Source organism: Thalassophryne amazonica, chromosome 13 (assembly GCF_902500255.1).
Source record: "Thalassophryne amazonica chromosome 13, fThaAma1.1, whole genome shotgun sequence".
In the NCBI taxonomy this organism is placed as follows: domain Eukaryota; kingdom Metazoa; phylum Chordata; class Actinopteri; order Batrachoidiformes; family Batrachoididae; genus Thalassophryne; species Thalassophryne amazonica.
The window spans coordinates 83,721,734-83,742,202 of NC_047115.1; the positions used below are offsets into that span (position 1 = coordinate 83,721,734).

Below are 20,469 nucleotides of genomic sequence, written 5' to 3' on the forward strand. Positions count from 1 at the left end.
CTGTCCTGGAAACAAGAGAACAATTAACTGCTTGGCCACCACCCCTGGGAAAAAAAAGAGAGAATATATACAGTTAAATTTACTTACAGTTTCCGAGTGAAAAATATTGCTGAATGTTAAGTAAATTTGAGACCACTTGTTTCAGTGTTAGAATGTTAATGATAATACATATTGTGCATACCACAAAACCGACCTTTTGTCAAAACCAGAGAATTCACTTGAATGAGTGGCAAACATCTCAAGTCAACTTTATTTGTCAATTCTGCAATGCATACGCAGACATATTGACAATTTAAATTCTGTTACTCTCACTCTTCCAGACAATACAGAGTAAAAAAGCAGTAAGAACAGTCTTACGTGCAGCACTATCACCAACAGTAAAAATTGAAATTAAATATATAAATGTGGTACAGTGTAGAGTGAGCACCCAGAGAGAACCCACTCTGGGTGCCCACTCCTGCTTCCAAAGACATGCAGATTAGGTGAATTGCAAACTTTAAATTGACCAGAGGTGTGCGTGCAGGTGTGAATGTGTGTTTGTTTGTCTATATGTGGCTCTGTGATAGATTGGTGTCCTGTCCAGGGTCTACCAACAGTGGCAAAAAGAGAGGTGGCAGAGTCACTGCCTACGTGAACAAGTGTTGCACACTCCAGTTATGGTGAAGAAGCATGTGTAACCCAGACATTGAACTGTTGGCAGTGAGTCTTCATCATTATTTGCCGAGTGTTTTCCCACGTCATTGTCCTAATTGTTTACATTCCAGAGGCAGCAGACGCACTTAGGCAGTACATACATCACCTCTGCAACAGCAAGGCTGCAGACCCTACACCACAGTGCTTTCATGGCCGTCTCTGGGGATTTTAACCATGGTACACTTTCAACATCCCTTCCCAGTTTCAGTTTGTGGACTGTTAAGAGACAGTAAGACTCGCAATGTAGCTAATATGTATCCCTCCCCCCGCTTGGCAAAACGGACCATAACCTGGTCCATTTGAGAGCCACTCTACATTTCTGCAGTTGCCGGCAGCAGCCTGTGATCACCAGAGTGGTATGGAGTTGGTCACAGGAGGCTCAAGACAGTCTTTGTGCATGTTTTGAGGTGATCAGTGGGGCTATATGCTCTAATGGGGGCTGACGGATTCTGGACTTGGATTTGGGGCCTCTGCACTCCAGCTCGGCAGACTTGATCAGCATGTTCATGGCAAGTGCAAAGAGCATCACAAATGGTACATCCAGTAATCCCTTTCTCCAGTCTGTGCCGCTCAGATGTTACTGTGCCAGAGGTGAACCTCACATTAAAGCTGTTATAATTATCCATGAAGAGGACTTTGATGTTGCACAGGACATGGTGCCTCTCCAATGCCACCTCCACTAGCTTGTGGGGTTTGGAGCCATATGTGTTGGCTAGGTCCAGCCATAGTACAGCCAGGTCTCCTTTCCTCTCTTGAGCCTTTCTGATCAATTCTGTTGCCACACTACTGTGTTCAAGGCACCCTGGAACCCCTGGGATCCCCCCTCCCCCTTTTTGCACTGATGGGTCAATGTACTGGTTCTTTAGGAGGTAGTCTGACAGAAAGGATGCTGAAAAATATCTTCCCCTCGACATTAAGCAGTGATGGTCCTAAACTGCTCAATGGAGGTACACCTTTCTTTGTTTGGAACCCAACCCCTTCCACAGATCTCCATTGTTGGGTGACCTGAAGGGCCTTTCACACTGAACGCGTCAGAAGCGTCAAAAATCAGTCTAAAAGCATTATTATCAATGAGACGTGTTGCTTTTTAGATGTGTCAGAAGCATCGTGTCAAAAGCCGAACAAACTGACGCTTCTGACGGGAGCACGCATTGCCGCTTTTCAGCAGGCTGACGCAGTCAAAGTTCAATCCAGTCCAACTTTCGACACTCTGAGCTGTGACGTACCTTTGTGTTGTCCAATAGGACGACGCGTCGTGGCCAAAACATGGAAGACTAGTGGTAGAAACCACTGATCTATACAAAATGGATCGGTGTAGAAACCACTGATCTGTACAGAATGGATCAATGAAGAAAACCACTGATCTCTACAAAATGGATTGGTGCAGAAACCGTTGATCTGTACAAAACATTAACGTGTGACAGGACTGCTCATTTATAGAGCAGTTTTCTGAAGAAAAATCATTGGAATTTTTTTTTTGTTGTTTGTTACTTCAAAATTTCTGAATACTGTTTTAAAAAGTTAAGTACACTTGTAATTAAAATAGCTAAATCAACAAATGGTTCTTTAGAACCTTTCATTCTATAAATTAAAACCACCTGTTTTTTTTTTCAGATTAGATAATTTCTTGTTTAACATAAGGAACCTTGGACATTTATTTTTAGACAAATAACATGGAAATTTGTACATTTTTTAAGTCTGGTAGATTATTACTTGATTGTTCAAGCTTCCTCAAGGAGAAGTGCACTGTTTAAGTGATAAATAATAAAATAAGGTGATTAAAATGAAATTATTAATATTTAGCATTTGTTCATTGTTCATTCAGTTTTTTAAAGTATCGGATTGGGACTCGGTATCGGCAGATACTCAAAATCAGATGACTCGGAATCGGATCGGGGCAAAAAAAACCTGATCGGGACACCTAGTGCTATGTGACTAAAAGATTAATCCAGGTTTGAGGTATATTTCTTATTGTTACATGGGAAACAAGGTACCAGTAGATTCAGTAGATTCTCACAAATCCAACAAGACCAAGCATTCATGATATGCAAACTCTTAAGGCTATGAAATTGGGCTAGTAGTAAAAAAAAAAAGTGGAAAAGGGGGTGTTCACAATAATAGTAGTGTGGCATTCAGTCAGTGAGTTTGTCAGTTTTGTGGAACAAACAGATGTGAATCAGGTGTTCTCTATTTAAGGATGAAGCCAGCACCTGTTGAACATGCTTTTCTCTTTGAAAGCCTGAGGAAAGTGGGATGTTCAAGACATTGTTCAGAAGAACAGCATACTTGATTAAAAAGTTGATTGGAGAGGGGAAAAAACCTATACGCAGGTGCAAAAACTTAACACTGTTCATCTACAATGATCTCCAATGCTTTAAAAATGGACAAAAAAACCAGAGATGCATGGAAGAAGAGGGAAAAACAACCATCAAATGGATAGAAGAATAAACAGAATAGCAAAGGCTCACCATTGATTAGCTCCAGGATGATCAAAGACAGTCGGGAGTTACCTGTAACTGCTGTGTGCTGTGTGTTAGAAGACGCCTGTGTGAAGCTAATTTATTTGAAAGAATCCCCGCAAAGTCCCTCTGTTAAATAAAAGACATCAATCAATCAATCAATCAACTTTTTTTTTATATAGCGCCAAATCACAACAAACAGTTGCCCCAAGGCGCTCTATATTGTAAGGCAAGGCCATACAATAATTATGAAAAACCCCAACGGTCAAAACGACCCCTATGAGCAAGCACTTGGCTACAGTGGGAAGGAAAAAACTCCTTTTAACAGGAAGAAACCTCCAGCAGAACCAGGCTCAGGGAGGGGCAGTCTTCTGTGAGACGGTTGGGGCTGAGGGAAAGAACCAGGAAAAAGACATGCTGTGGAGGGGGCAGAGATCGATCACTAATGATTAAATGCAGAGTGATGCATACGGAGCAAAAAGAGAAAAAACAGTGCATCATGGGAACCCCCCCACAGTCTACGTCTAAAGCAGCAGACATGTGCAGAGAGGTGTACATTGCCAAACAAGAACATCAACTGGCCTAAAGAGAAATGGAGGATATTTTGTGGACTGATGACAGTGAAATTGTGCTTTTTGGGTCCAAGGGCCGCAGACAGTTTGTGAGACGACCCCAAACTCTGAATTCAAGCCACATTTCACAGTGAAGACAGTGAAGCATGGTGGTGCAAGCATCATGAAATGGGCATGTTTCTCCTACTATGGTGTTGGGCCTAATATCATACCAGGTATATCCATGGATCAGTTGGATATGTCAAAATACTTGAAGAGGTCATGTGGCTTATGCTGAAGAGGTGTTCAACAGGACAATGACCCCAAGCACACTAGTAAACCAGCAAAAGCTTGGTTCAAACCAACAAAAATTAATGCCTCACAGATTCAAGCAATCATGAAAAACTGTGGTTATACAACTAAATATAGTTTAGTGATTCACAGGATTACTAAAAAAATGTTTTGAGTTTGTAGCATCAACAGCAGATGCTACTATATTGTGAACACCCCCTTTCTACTTTTTTTAGTAATAGCACAATTTCATAGCCTTAAGAGTGTGGCATATCGTGAATGCTTGGCCTTGTTGGATTTGTGAGAATCTACTGGTACCGTTTCCCATGTAACAATAAGAAATATACTCAAAACCTGGATTAATCTTTTTAGTCAATAGCACTACTATTATTCTGAACACTACTGTAGATATGATTGGTTTATGTGAAACCTAGCTTAAACCTACTTCTGTCCCCTCCCCTTAAATGAAGCCTGCCCACTGGCGTACACATTAGTCTGTCCCTGTGTTACGAAGCAAGGCAGGAGTGTTGCTCTTATTCATAAATCGGGTTTAGCTATTGCTGTTGTGGGTCTAAATATAGGTGCTTGAACATTTGACACTTGCTCTGCTCTACCCAGGATACTAATATTGCCAGGGTCAAAGAATAAAAATCAACCGTTATTTTGTCACTGTATGGCCTATGTACGGTGACTTCTGATTTGACATATTCTGATTTCTTAGATGAAGATAACATTGTGCTTTTTGGTGACTTCAACATTCATATAAATAAGCCTTCTAACCCTCTCTGCAAATCATTCAGGACATTAGAGGTGTATTAGGATTCACACTTGACATGATTGCTCCAACTACATTAAAACCACCCACCACCACCACCAAAAAACACACTCACTTTGGTTCAGTGATTACTTACGTGGCCTCAAGCATAGGTCTAGAGGTCTAGAACAAAAATGGCATAGTTCAAAACTAGAAGTATTCCACTTCATGTGGCATGATACTATTCTAGACTATAAGCATGAATACTGGCTATAAGCATGCCCCACTACTCCGATTGATAACAAAAAACCTGGCTCAAGCATTGTTTCTTCTAGATTGGACTATTTGCAAATGTTCTATTTTCTGGTTTACTGCAGTCCAGCATTAAGGGTCTCCAATTGGTTCAAATTGTTGCTGCCAGACTCTTGACAGGAAGTAGAAAATGTGACCACATTACATCCATTTTGGCATCACTTCACTTCCTGTCCCTGGGGGGTCGGATTTTTATGGCTCACTTTCAGCTCAGTATTTTCAGTCATCAGATACACACCAGTCCATCTATTGATCTCACACTCCTTTTATCCTCATTGTGAAGAAACCCTGAGATTCTTGAATTGAACTCCTCCACTTGGAACAGTAACTCTCTCCTGGGCTATCTTTTCCAAGAAAAGGACCATGGTCTCAGATTGGTGGTGATGACCCTCATCCCAGTGGCTTCACAGTTGGCCTTAAACTTTGCCTGTAAGCATCATACGTCACTGTCTGATGATAAGAGAAATAATTTGCAAAAAGCAGTGAGCATTCTGAGGTCACCAACTGGACACCCTCCGACTCTGCTGACTGCCTTAGAATCCTACAGGAAAGTCCTCATGGCCATAGAGTCCACACCTAACATAGTGGGGGGAGGGGTTGTGAATCCAGGGATCTTGAGAGCAATGCTCTGGTAGAGCCTCTATGGCAAATTGCTCTCAGGTGAAGAGATATACTAAGGGTGATTCAAAAATGAGCCTTCATGAGTGGCATGGTAGGTGTGTTCCACCAACTTTGTGAAACAGTTGCCACTTGTAAATAAGACAGTCAACTTCTGTTGAGATTTTAAAGGCAACATTTAAGACATACTTTTCCTCTAAGCATAAAGCTTTGAGGGCTGTGAGGTTTGATTTTATGTTTTGTTTTTTGTTTTTCTTATTTTAATGTACCTTTTGGAAATTGAGTATGTGTTTTTAGCCAGTGTGTGTGAATTTATGGTCTCAGCTGTATCACCACTCTTCTCTCTGCTTCTCACTTGGAGGTATGCAGTATGGCTCGTAATCTAATGTACCACTATGACTTTTTTAAAATTAATCAGTCTGATGCACTGCTGGGCTGTCTTTTCACATGAAAGTCAAAGACATTTCATCAGTGAGATCCATACAAAGTCTACAAACTCAAAATGCCCCAAAGAGAGAGCCCAGTAGTAGTTAGTGGTGACAGCAGAATGACAGTCTGTAGATGAATGGAATCATTTTCATTCATCAGCAAAGACGGGCAGGAACTAACTTTAGCTGAACAGGACCGATCAGTGTTCCCTGAGTGTTCACGACTGACAATAAAGAGGAACCTGCAACTTTAAAAAAGAAATAACCCTAACACTATCAAGATTTATCGGGGAAATAAAGAACTGGTGAAGCTCCAACTGCATTAATCAGAGTTTAATCAAAGAAATCACCAGGGCGAAGTTCCTTTTGGCTCCTATTAGAATATTTTCCAGACTTTATTTTTCCTTTAGGAGAAATTATTTTCCTTTGTACAAAAACAGTTTGAGAGCACTCTTGTGAGTTTTGTTTTGATCAGCGTTCATGGTAGAAATTGTTACATATCTCCACTCAGATTGTTGTGAGGCATTATTTGACCCTGATGTGTGTGATTAGTGAGCCTGATTGACAAAATACTTCACAACCCAAAAACAGCCTTCAATTAAGTCACATCAGGCACAGAGGTGCCATTTCTGGCATCACTCAGATTTTCTCCATTTACTTTTCTTCCAGTAAGCATGTGTTTGTAGTGAGTGTTACCAGGGAATATGCATGTTTGCTATCAGCCAGCAAGTGCACATTTATGCACAGACCAGCTCAAGCAAATCCTCAAGGCTGCTGATTTAATGTGTATGTGACACCAAAAAATGTGCACAAATCACTAAAAAATGATGAAATGTTGATATTTTAAAAAATCCTGAACAATAAAAGTCGAGGCTAAGTGCACAGGTGAAGGATGAACTACAGCTGTCTGAAGCCTGCACTCGATTTCAGCCACGTTCAGCCCTTAGCCGTGACCATACAGTCATCACCACAACAGGACTGCTGATTCAAGACCATAACTATTGTAAACATGGCGGAAGTCAAGCTGTTTTCGGACAATTTTTTTTTCTAGTGTGGAGCTTTTTTTATAAAGTCCAGTCTGGAAGACATTTTTTCTAGTGTGGAGCTTTTGTTTTTTTTTTGTTTGTTTGTTGTTTGTTTGTTTGTTTTTGGGGGTTTTTTCAGTCTGAAGGTGTTTCTGAAGCAGCTGTGGGGACACATTTATGGTTTAGAGCCTTATTTAGATGACAATAAACTTTATAGGAAAACCTTCAGTCTGACAACAGTGGCGATATTGGCAGAGGTCAGAACACACATTGGTGATTATAAAAAAAAAAAAATGAATAATACAGTCGATTTCGGCATGGGTGGCGTGAGGTGAAACTGTTTTTTGTTTGTTTTTGTTTTTTTGCCAGCACTTGGTTGTAATCAACTGATTAAAAAAATAGTTTTAATCTGTGAAATTAGAAAAAAGTGATGAGGAAGAGTGGATTTTTTTTTTTCTTAGAAACAATTTCAAATCTGAAAAATGACACAAGGGGTTGAAAATATCAGCTATTTTTAAAATAAACATTGTTTTCCTTCTTGAATACGTTATTATTAAATATTAAACCATTCCCAAAAGAAGTAAATATATAGTCTTCTTACCTGTCCCTTTCAGTGAGATTTTCTTTAAGGGCCACTTCACACAGTGCAAAGTTTGGTCAAATACAATGAAACAGTGCAAAACGGTTCGAATTAGCGCACCATGAAACATCGCACCAGCGGGCAGGTGTGCACAATCCCGGTGCGAAAGTTCCTGCAAGAGACGGTGTCTTTCGAGGAGGAACAGTGTGAGGTGCACCACATCACACCGCTTATGTGGAATAAATAAAAAATAAAAACCAGCCAGTACCTGTGGGACCACAATGAAGAAAAGTCCATTTGTTGCCACTTTGGTGCCGGGTTCCAGCACCAGCTGTAATCAGTTATTGCAGCTGATCGATCCGGTGTCATGCCATGTTATTAAACTGCTTTGCGCAAAGCTGCTCTGTTAACGAGCGGATTTGCGCTGCAAGAAAAAGACTCCCAGCGCCTCATAACATCTCAGTCTGCATGCAACAACATTATCCCATAAGACAGAAAACAATAAAATATTCTGAAGATCCTCAGGTTTGTCTCGGTGTGGAGCAGAGAAGCCAGGGACTCCGTGCAAGTGCACCCTCGTCAATATAAGTGTTCCACCTGCCATTCTGCCGGCGAAAAATAACCGTTCTGACACTGAAAACATGGTGCAGCTTTGACCCCAACCACAGGGCCGTCAGTAGCCTGTAAAAATCCATAAATTAATGGGAAAATTCAGATAATCGTTCCGGACCCCACTTCCTTCTCCTTCTTGTCCAATGTCGGCACACAGGGAAGCTCTTGGTTTTTAGTGGTGCTCAGTTCAAAATCTGAATATTTATGTCTTCAAGAACTGCACACCAGGAAAGGATAAATTTCAAACTGCTGTTTAATTTTAGCCTTAAATACTAATGAAAACATGGCATTACGTGTCACCTACACTTTAACGACAGAGGGAAGTCGCTCATGCTGTTATGTCTTCCTGCTGTGCATGCCCTTGTGAGTTCATATAGAGGTGCATGCATGTTTGCAGATGCTTGCTGTGCACATTTTGTGCATGTTACGTACTTTAGATACTGCAAGCTATGCACACAATGCAGTATGCTCTGTACTGTAGGTTTGTGTGGTTCTTAGCCTTTGATCACACAGCAGGTGTCCTTGCCAAACTGAGCCCAATATCCTCCTCCCCGCCTCCCCTCATTTTCCCCTCTCCTCCCCACCTGGTCGTAGGTACTCATTCCAAGATGAGGAGGACATGTTTATGGTGGTGGACCTTCTGTTGGGTGGAGATCTGCGCTACCACCTGCAGCAGAGTGTCCAGTTCAATGAGGATGCCGTCAAACTCTACCTCTGTGAGATGACACTGGCACTGGACTACCTGCAGAGCCAGAACATTCATAGGTACAAATTTTAATTTCACCCTTCAGCTTAATCATCATTGTGAATATTTTCTTTGTAAGGGCCTTGTCACACTCAGAAGAAGACGGTGACAGTGTATTCTGCAAATTTTGTCAATCACAGCTGCGATGTTGGATGGATGTGCCGTTTTTAAGTCTCTGCTCCATCCTTATGGTCCTGCCACGTTCTGACAATGTCTAACATACACACACTCAACTTCAACCACTTACTCCAATTAAGAGTCACAGGGGCTGGAGCCTATCCTAGCAGTCACAGGGCATGAGGCGGGTACACCCTGGACAGGACGCCAGTCTGTCACAGGGCCACATATAGACAAACAATCGCATTCACATGTACATGTACGGACAATTTTTTAAGTTTCCAATCCAATGAACCTGCATTTCTTTGGAAGGAAGCTGGAGCACCCAGAGAGAACCCACACAAACACAGGGAGAACATGCAAACTCCACACAGAAAGGCCACAGGTGGGAATCGATCGGATGAGCTTCTTTCTGTGAGGCAACAGTGTTAACCACTAATCCAGCATGCACGATCCTAATCCATCTAATACGTTCCGACTAATTTCTTATCACGCCAATACATATGCAATTGATTCTTGCAATGGTCTTACAACAGTCACATCACTCACTCGCGTACCCCACTCTCACTACAGCTATCCTGTACTTATCAAAATTACGTGTGCATGCTCTGCAGCAACTTGGATTTGGAGGAAGAAGTTGGAGAGAATATTTATTTATTGATTTAATCACTTGTAATAATTTTATTATTTATTCTTCTGCATACAGCAGAATGGACAGCAATCAGCATACTTCATTCATAAAGCAGCCCCCATGCAGCTGCTGTGTGAGCATGTCCATGCCGAATTTGGACTATCACTGAAGTACCTACTGGGGTTAATTAAGTCGTTAATATGTCAGTGCAGTGGTTAATGCGTCCTTATTAAATTTTTACTGCATCCTGATTTACCCCTGTCATTGCTTTATGTATTTTGAAGATGTCCAAAGTTCAAACATGCCCTGCACATCCCTGGAGAACACACCTTGTCCTTTGCTGTATCTACCAGATTCATAATATTTTTTACATGTTCTGGATGGGACATCCCTGTTTTTTGCAGACATTGTGGGAACACGGTTGATTGTGACGGGTTATAACCGCAAACCGAAATGAGCTGGTGCATCCATTGAAATCAAAGCACCTCATCTGGGATGTATATTGAAATTAACATAGTTTTCACTTTTCATGACTTCCAAACTAAGACCATTAGTGAAGTAGTCGTAAAATCACTTTCAAGCAATTTGATACAGTTGTATGTAAAAGTTTGGGCACCCATGATAATTTTCATGATTTTCCTTTTTAAATCATTGGTTGTCTGGATCAGAAATTTCAGTTAAATGAATGAATGAATGAGTTTATTCGACACACAATTCAACAAATAAAACTCATAACAAAACAACTTTACAAAGATCCTGTGTGGCTGAAAGGGTGAAGGCAGAAGCAAAGCTTAGAAATACCCACCCCTTATACTAAAAAAATAAGAAATATATACACGCATGCACACATAAACACAGTTTCATAAATACATATCTACACAATCATATATATATATATATATATATATATATATATATATATATATATATATATATATATATATTACACAGTAGTGTTCAGAATAAAAGTAGTGCTATGTGACTAAAAGATTAATCCAGGGGGACTTGGACTTCCGGTGGCGCAATGACGGAGATGGCAGCCTAAATTTTCAACTCCTGACTGATCTACCATTAACCCCCTTAAATCCAGGAGTTTTACAACCAAAGTGTCTTTTGGTCAATAATGTCAGGGGGAGAAGAAAGGGGTCTTGGAATGGCATTAAGAAGTAAAAAAAAAAGGAGGTGACGGCGAAGATACAAGCGGCAGCGACGGGGCTATGCTAGCATAAATGGTAACGTTAGCCTCTATCCGCAACATCATTAATGAAACCATGGTTAAAGCCATGTCTGGTCTACAAAACAATATTTCCAAACAGTTAACGGATATTAATCAGAAGTTGGGGGAAACTGCGGGGAAAATAGAGACCACTTTAAAAAGACTAGGCGAAGCCGAGCAGCGCATCGGAGAAGTGGAAACTTTTGGCGTGGAGGTGCAGGAGGTTTTAACCCAGATGCAGAAAACCCAGCTGGAGCTAAAAGCAAAGATTACGGAGCTTGAGGGACACTCATGCCGCAACAATATTCAGATTTACGGCATCAAGGAGGGAGCTGAGGGGACCTCAATGCTCCGCTTTGTGGAGAACTTTATAAAAACTGAACTGGGTGAGAGCATCGGTCTGAATGACCTCTGCATCGAACGCGCACACAGAGTAGGTGGACCTAAACCTGCTGACACTGTTCCCCAAGATCAACGGTAGTCAGGTTCCTGAAATACATCACTAAGGAGAAGATCATCAGCGCAGCGGGGGGAAAAAAATAACCCTGGATGGGAAAAGGTTGTATTTCGACCATGACTACGCAACAGGTGTGATGGAAAAAAGGAGGGAATACACACCGATCAAGAAAGTTCTGAAAGAAGAGGGAATCAGATTCCGACACCGACGAAGATGGATGACATGACAGTGCGGACCAAGCCACCCGGGATCTACGAACAAGGGGCCTCCCGATAACGAGACCTGAGGGGGAGAGCGAGAAGCACCGCGACCGGGCCCCCGCTGGGAGAAGGTGAAGAGCGGCCGGCGTGGAACCGGAGGTGAATACCAGCAAAGGGTCCGAGACAAGATCCGCGGATTTAACAGACAGATCGGCGCAGACAACGAGGAGTGTTAAGTTATCCTTTTTTCCTATTTGGTAACCTGAAACAGGACAGTGAGCAGATTTTTTTTTTTCTCTTTCCCTTTTTTCCCTCCCCCATCTTTAAAGTGTCTATATGGATCACGATCAACATACGGAGGAGATTAACTGATTTAATCCTGCCTATTTTTATTTAAGAACGAGGTAGTCAGTCTACAGAGTCTGAATGACAGCCACACACATAAATGACTTGAGGGGGCCCTGCCACTTAGTGGTCAAAACATCCCCTACACAAGAGGTCCACGGACCGCCTCTTTGATGGAAGCCCAGTTTTTATTATTTACTGTATTTCTTTATTGTTGCAGCCATTCTGTGCTCATTGTTCATAGAAACTGTTCTTTGTTTGGGTTTGGGAGCATAAGATTGAGAGGACTCTGGTACATATATGCATAACAAGGAATTTAAGGTTGTTTCTCTCAATGTAAATGGCTTGACTAGCCCTATAAAAAGGAGTAAAATAATATCTATGGTAAAGAGGGAGAAGACACAAATTATATTTTGGCAAGAGACCCACCTAACAAGCCAGGAGCATGAGAAAATAAAGAAAATGGGTTTTAGACATACCCTTTCTCATCATTTAAAACAGGGCGCAAAAGGGGTGTAGCTATCCTGATACCAAATTCTGTTCATTTTGAGCCTCTGTCAGAAACCAAAGACAAAGAAGGTTCATAATGGTGAAAGGTAAGTTAGATGATAAAGAGGTGACTTTGCTAAATGTTTATGCACCTCCAGCTAGTAATACGTTCTTTAAAAATATTTGAACTATTCGCACTCCAGACAGGAGTTCTGATTTGTGCAGGTGACTTCAACATGGTTTTAAACCCAAAGATGGACACATCTAACAAAAAAAGGAAAACCACCAATATTGAAAAATGGTTTAAAAGAAGAGTTCAAGACCTTGGTTTGATAGATGTCTGGAGAGATTTTCATAACTAGGTTCGACAGTATACATTTTACTCAAATCGACATAATGCCTACTCAAGGATTGATTATTTATTCATGCATAACTCTGAAAGGCACAGGTTAAAAGAATGTGAAATAAGTCAGAGGGACATCAGATCACTCTGCTATCTATTTAAAATTGCACTTAGTGTAAATAAAACAACAACATGGAGATTAAATTAGTATGCTAAATAACCCTGGGTTCAGGGAAAAAATTAACAACGAACTTAAAATGTACTTAGAGGATAATGACAATGCAAATGTGAACCCGGTCATACTGTGGGATGCTTCAAAGGCAGTTTTGAGGGGAAAATTATATCAGAAACTGCTTGTGTTAAAAAGATCAAAACTCAAAGACTCCTAGAACTGCAAAAAATACTTTTAGAGCTCGAACAACAGCACAGCAAAAATAAGGATCCACAATTACTTCAGCAAATGAGACCAATTAAACAAGAAATTGATAAGTTATACTGTGACGAAGTAGAGAAAAAGTTAAGATTTACAAAACAGACATGAATCAGGCTCTAAAGCCTCAAAGATACTAGCGTGGAGGCTGAGAAAACAGAAAACACAAAATACAATCTATAAAATTAAAGATCCCATTACTAAAAAGTTAAAATATAAATTAGAGGAAATACAAACAGCATTTGAGAAATATTACCAGGCTTTATACACCCAACCTACAACATTTAACACCTGCAAGGTTGAAGAATTCCTGAACCAGCTGGACCTGCCCTCTCTTGGCAAAATGCAAAATAATAAATTAATTAAAGAAATATCTTCTGAAGAAATTGATAGGGTAATTTCTTCCTTGAAGTCCGGTAAGTCTCCAGGGACTGACGGATTCCCAGGAGAAAGGTACAAATCACTTAGAGAGCAATTAATACCATTATTACAAAAGAGTTTCAATTACACCCTGAAGGAGGGAGTTCTCCCCCATCTTGGAAGGAGGCCAGAATTTCAGTTATTCCAAAAGAGGGTAAGGACTTAACAGAATGCGGAGCATACAGACCATTAGTGTCCTGAACCAGGACCATAAAATTTTTGCATCTGTTCTTGCCAAAAGAATGGAAGAGATGATGCCCTTCCTGATCGATGGGGACCAGTCCGGTTTCATCCAGTGCAGACAGACTCAGGACAATATACGGAGGACCTTGCATATCATTGAGCATATAACCAAAGAAAAATGTGGAGCAATTTTACTGAGCATGGATGCTGAAAAAGCGTTTGATTCTGTGGGATGGCAGTTCTTCTACAAAGTTATGGAAAAATTTGGTTTCCATAAGAAGTTTATAAATATCATCAGAACATTATATACATCTCCTATGGCCAGAATCAAAGTAAATGGGGGCCTCTCCAGAACAATATATTTGCAACATGGCTGCCGCCAGGGTTGCCCGGTCAGCCCGGTGCTCTTCAACGTGTTTATTGAGCCACTCGCTCAAGCCATTAGACAAGATATAGACTTAGAAGGTATTATAATAAGAGGGACAGAGTACAAAATATGTCTTTATGCTGATGATGTTCTAGTCAGCCTCAAGAACCCGGCGTCTGGGGTTCCTAGATTAATGGATCTGCTGCATACTTTTGGCACTTTATCAGGCTACACTCTCAATATTGATAAAACACAGGCTTTGGTTCTTAACTTTATTTCATCTCCAGATCTTAAAAATAAGTACAAGTTTAATTGGGACTCTGCCTCTCTTAAATATTTAGGTGTGACATTAACTAAAGATATATCTCAGTTGTATCGAGAAAATTACACCCATATTAACAAACACATAAAAGATGATCTTGATAGATGGACCCCTCTGCCCCTGGATCTGGGTAACAGAATAATGGCAATAAAAACAAATATTTTGCCCAGGTTGCTTTACCTGTTTCAGTCCCTACCCATTCATATCCCAGATAAACAATTTAGAGAAGAAGAAGAATTTAGCAGAAGACTGCCCCTCCCTGAGCCTGGTTCTGCTGGAGGTTTCTTCCTGTTAAAAGGGAGTTTTTCCTTCCCACTGTAGCCAAGTGCTTGCTCACAGGGGGTCGTTTTGACCGTTGGGGTTTTACATAATTATTGAATGGCCTTGCCTTACAATATAAGCGCCTTGGGGCAACTGTTGTTGTGATTTGGCGCTATATAAAAAATTGATTGATTGATAGAGAATGAGACAAGGTGATTTCTCGGTTCATTGGAATGGCAACGTCCTTAGAGTGAGATACAGAACTCTGCAGCTGCCGAAACATAGTGGAGGGATGGGCTTACCAAACCTTAAAGATTATTATTTAGCAGCCTCAGATAAGACCTTGAGCTTTGATGTAATCAAGAATATGTTTCAAAATAGAAAGCCATGGAGCTGTCACTGTTAGATAGGCCTCTGCAGAGCCTGCTAGGATGTCCACTGACTGCCAAACAGTATGATATCCAGAATCAGTGGGTAAGGTGTTCTTTGGAAATTTGGTCTACAATAGTAAACAGCTCAACATTCAGAAGAAATCAGAATCTTAACGTGGCCATATATGACCCAGACTTTAAGCCTGCTGTAGAGGGTGGAGGTTTTACCCAGTGGGAGAGACAAGGTCTCACAGCACTGTGCCTCATACTCAATAATGGGGAACTTCTAGATTTTAAAACCATGTTAGACAGATATGGCTTTGCATGACAAGATTTTTACAGGTATCTCCAACTACGTCATTACTTTGAAAATAACATTAAAAGACTCTTACCAAGAAACCCATCAGTGTGTAACACAAATGTTATTAGGGCTTACAATACAAAATTGTTTAGAAAGATTATTGGAGAGTTATACAGATGCATAGGTGAATTAAGAGGCCACTCAACAGATTATGTAAAGGCAAAATGGGAAAAAGAGTTAGGGATTGTAATTACCCCTGAAAAAGGATAAACATAATTAACACACCAATCACAACTACCGCTTCACAAACATGGAGGGACTTCTCATGGAAAAATTCTATTAGATATTCATAACTCCAAAGCAAAGTCCGAACAGACTGGGACAGAAGCTAAATGCTGGAGGGGATTTGGCTGTTGTGCAGCGGATCACACACATATTTTGGGAATGTCCTGTTCTTAAATCTTTCTGGGACAGTGTTCGTGGTGCTGTCAGAGAAGTCTTGTGTTATGATACTGAATTCACATGTTTGTCTTTTTATTTGGGGTATATGGACTTAAGTTTACCCAAAGGTGATCGATACCTCTTAAAAATATTTATGGCAGCATGTAAAAAGGCTGTAACAAGGTGATGGCTATGTGGGGAACCCCCTACTATTGACCAATGGGTAACAATTATCTCAAACATCTAGTGCATGGGACGCATGACTTTCAGTTTAAGACTCCAAAATGACAAATACGATGCTCTCTGGGAAAAATGGGACATGTATCTCAAAACACAAGGTGACAACCTGTTTCATTCTTGATGTATGGTTTGTAAGAATAATTATATATATTGATCTCATTACCTCTAGTACTGAACTTATACGCTCTCAACCTTTGTTGCTTTTAATAGTGTTTTATACGTGTTATTGTGTTTTGCTTAGCTACTGTTTGTAATTTGTTGCCTTTTTTTCTGGAAAAAAAAAGCTAAATAAAAATAAAGTTAAAAAAAAAAACAAATCCAGGGGGACTTCCAGGAAGATGGCGGGGGAGAAGGTTGTGTAGTGAGAGCTCTCTGCAGTCGATGAACTAAAACCTCACAAATCTAAAAGAACTCGATAAAAATCTGCCACAATAGTGATGAGAAAGAGTGGTACTCGAAAAGGACGTCTAAGAAACAAAGTAATGGAGAACGAGCCTAACGTTCAAGATGAAGGTGAACATGAGGACAACATGGCGCAAGAAGCAGCACAAGAGCAGGGAGGACTGGCAAATAGCATTAGCCAAGATTAGCGAAAATATAGATAAACTTCCAACAACTTTCCGGGCCGAATTACGCACACTTGGTGAGGAACTGAAAGCTGACATAAAAGAAGAAATGAGCACGCTTGGACTCGAAATGGAACAAAAATTCAAAGCAAGCAACAAAGAGCTGGAAGAACAGAGAGCGAGCCTAATTGAGGCTCAAACCCGCATCTCAGAGCTGGAGGACATGAACGTGGATGCTAATGACTTGATACAAAAAGCTGCTAACTCACACACGCAATATGCAGGACAAGCTAACAGATCTTGAAGCAAGATCACGAAGAAATAAATCCACATCTTTGGATTACCAGAAGGCAGTGAGGGGGACTCGGTACCCAGGCTACTTGCATAAACTTTTTAAAAAGGAACTAGATATTCCCGAAGAAGCTGAGCTACAAATACAGCGCGCACACAGAACGCCACCATACAAACCCAACCCAGGTGACAATCCGAGGATGATTGTGGTCAACTTTTTAAAGTTTGAAATGAAAGAAATGATTCTAAAGAAAGCGTGGCAGAAAAAGATACGTATAGCGTAAAGGTTAATCCAGTTTGATCACGACTACCCCTCAGTGAAAAAGCGGCGTACATACCTGGGCATTAAGAAGACACTGAAAGAACGTGGCATAAATTCCAGACCCCATTCACCAGAATACGCATCCACTAGAGTGACGGCGTCAAGACCTACGACAGCGCAGAGGATGCAACGCACACAATGAAAGCGAAAGGGCTCCCCGTACCCCACCTGACGGCGGTGACGGCGGCCAGCGAGCGACGGGATGGCAGCGAGTTAGTGGGGGATCTAACCGGGAGATGGCTCAATGCGCACGGGAGAGAATGAGGAAGTATGAGAGGATACCCAATACAAAAAAGTGAAAAAGGTAAAAACCTTCAAAAGACTATGCTAGTGTCAGGTGTGTAACCTTAATAGAAGAAGAAATAAGGGGGACTGTTACGATTTTTTTTAGTTATTATATTTTATAATGTTGATTCAATAATTTTATAGTAACAGCCCTATCAGACTATTAGATCTCTTTTTTTTATTTTGTTGGGAGTGTGATGACCTTTTAAAGAACAAAAATGCCGACTGAGAGACTCTGGGGAAAGATGTGGACTTTTCTAGACACAATACTAATCCATCTGTAAGGTGTATTATGGTGTCTAGGGGCAGACCCTCAAGGTTATGAGGGACTTACAGCCCACCCACCAGTAGGGAAGAGGGTGGTTTAGGATCCACTCACAAGTGGAAGTTCTTGTTCAGGGAGTTGTGTGATTTGGTTCTTTGTTCTGTTCTGTTTTGTTTTATTTGCCCAGGACTGTATTCTTTATAGAAATTAATAAATTAATATGCACAACAATATAAGAATTCTTAAACTGAATGTGAATGGTCTAAGTACTCCCATTAAGAGAGGAAAAATTCTAACAAAATTGAAAAAAGGAAAAATACAATTTCATTTCTCCAAGCAACTCACCTAGATAATCAGGACACGAAAAAATTAAAAATTAGGATTTAGGAATACATTTTACAGTTCTCAGTCATCAGGCCGTAAGAGGGGTTGGCGGATATCCAGTTCAACAAATTTATTTTAGATAAGGAGATAAAAGGGAAAGAGGGATGATATATAATAGTAAAGGGAGGCTGGAAAATCAGGTAATATACATTAATAAATGTTTATGCCCCCCCTGAAAGCATAAAGCAATTTTTCAAATCATTGTTTAGTGAAAGTAGCAGCAGAGGCAGAGAGAATACGGATTTGTGGGGGGACTTTAATATAATCTTAAACCCTAAATTAAATACAACAAGCACATGGAAAAACAAATTACATTTAACGAAATATTTAAAAGTATCAATAGAGGAAATGGGAATGATAGATATATGGAGAACCCTTAACCCACTAAAAGAGATTATACACATTACTCTGCAAGCCATGATGTACATTCAAGGATAGACTATTTTCTGATTAACAAACTAGATGTATTAGAGTGACGGAATGCAAAATTGGATGTGCCGATATATCAGATCACAATGCCCTATACATACAAATCAATATTAATAGTTTCAAAAGACAGATGGTATGGCGACTAAATGTGGGGAATTTTTAACAACGAAAAAGTAGTAGAAGAAACAAAAAAAGAAATTAATCAGTACTGAACAAAACAATAATGGAGAGGTAGAACCGATAGTAGTGTGGGATGCGATGAAGGCGGTGCTTCGAGGAGCATTATCTCCAAAACATCATGGTAAAAAAGAAGAAAATGCAGACATATGAAAAACTGTTCAGTAAGATTAAAGGAACTCGAACAACAGGTTTCTGAAAAATAAGGAAAAGAAATCTACTTGCAGATCCAAGAAACTAAAAGCTAATAAATACTATTTTAATTGAGGACATGCACGTGTTTTATAAACAAAGTTACTACGAATCAGGACCCCAGAGCCACAAACTGTTAACCATGCGAAATAAAAAAAAAGGCAGACATTAAACACAATAGATAAGATTAAGAACCAGAAAATGGGAAGTTAACCTACAACCCAGAAAATATAAAGAGTTTTGTAGATTTCTATAGACAGCTTTACTCACAACCCCCTGTTGCGAATGAGGATGAGATCAGACAATTTTACTTTACTTTCAGACTAGATTTACCAACAATTGGACTGTACCAAAATAATATATTGACAGCTGATATCACAAGAGAGGAGATTAAAAAGATATAAAGCACTAAAAAATAATAAGTCACCTGGAAGCGATGGCTTTCCAGCGGAATGGTACAAGATCTTTACAGAGGAACTTAAGCCTATTCTCCACAGTGCTCTGAATTGGACTCTAAAGAAAAACAAATGCCGGCTTCATGGTCAGAAGCAATCATCTCGGTTATTCCTAAACCAGGTAAACATAAACATAAGGAGTACTGCACAAACTACAGACCTATCTCAGTACTCAACATAGATTATAAAATTTTTAAATCTATCATCTCTAAAAGGCTTAATGTTTTCCTAACAGAAATAATAGACGAAGATCAAACAGGATTTATACACGGGAGACAAACGCATGACAACATTAGAACTCTTCACATAACTGAACGGGCACAAAGGGAAAAATAAAAATTTAGTTATTACGAGCATAGATGCTGAAAAGGCATTTGACCGTGTTAATTGGGAATTTTTATATTGACACTAAAGAGATGGGTTTCAATAACAAATCAATAATATTATTAAAACAACATACTCGTACAAAGACCCCACAGCCAGAATAAAAATAAATAGTGATCTTACTGAACAGTACTCTTCATAGGTCTACTCGAGAAGGGTATTGCCTCTCACCTAGCCTCTTCGCAATTTTTATAGAACCATGGCACAAAGCAATACGACAAAATCAAGACATTAAAGGAGCCATCCCTTAGTTATGCTGCTATAGACTTAGACTGCTGGGGGTTCCCATGATGCACTGAGTGTTTCTTTCTCTTTTTGCTCTGTATGCACCACTCTGCATTTAATCATTAGTGACTGATCTCTGCTCCCCTCCACAGCATGATTTTTTCCTGGTTCTCTCCCTCAGCCCCAACCAGTCCCAGTAGAAGACTGCCCCTCCCTGAGCCTGGTTCTGCTGGAGGTTTCTTCCTGTTAAAAGGGAGTTTTTCCTCCCACTGTCGCCAAGTGCTTGCTCACA

At 40.3% G+C, this 20,469-nt stretch overlaps 1 protein-coding gene across 1 annotated transcript in view; it reads left to right on the forward strand.

Annotated features, from left to right (window-relative positions):
* The window catches only part of LOC117522784 (serine/threonine-protein kinase 32C-like), a 189,380-nt gene that overhangs the window by 48,956 nt on the left and 119,955 nt on the right, over window positions 1-20,469 (forward strand). The window contains exon 2 of the mRNA XM_034184171.1: window positions 8,918-9,088. Within this exon, the coding sequence (XP_034040062.1) occupies window positions 8,918-9,088 (171 nt within the window). The remainder of the gene's footprint in view (window positions 1-8,917; window positions 9,089-20,469) is intronic.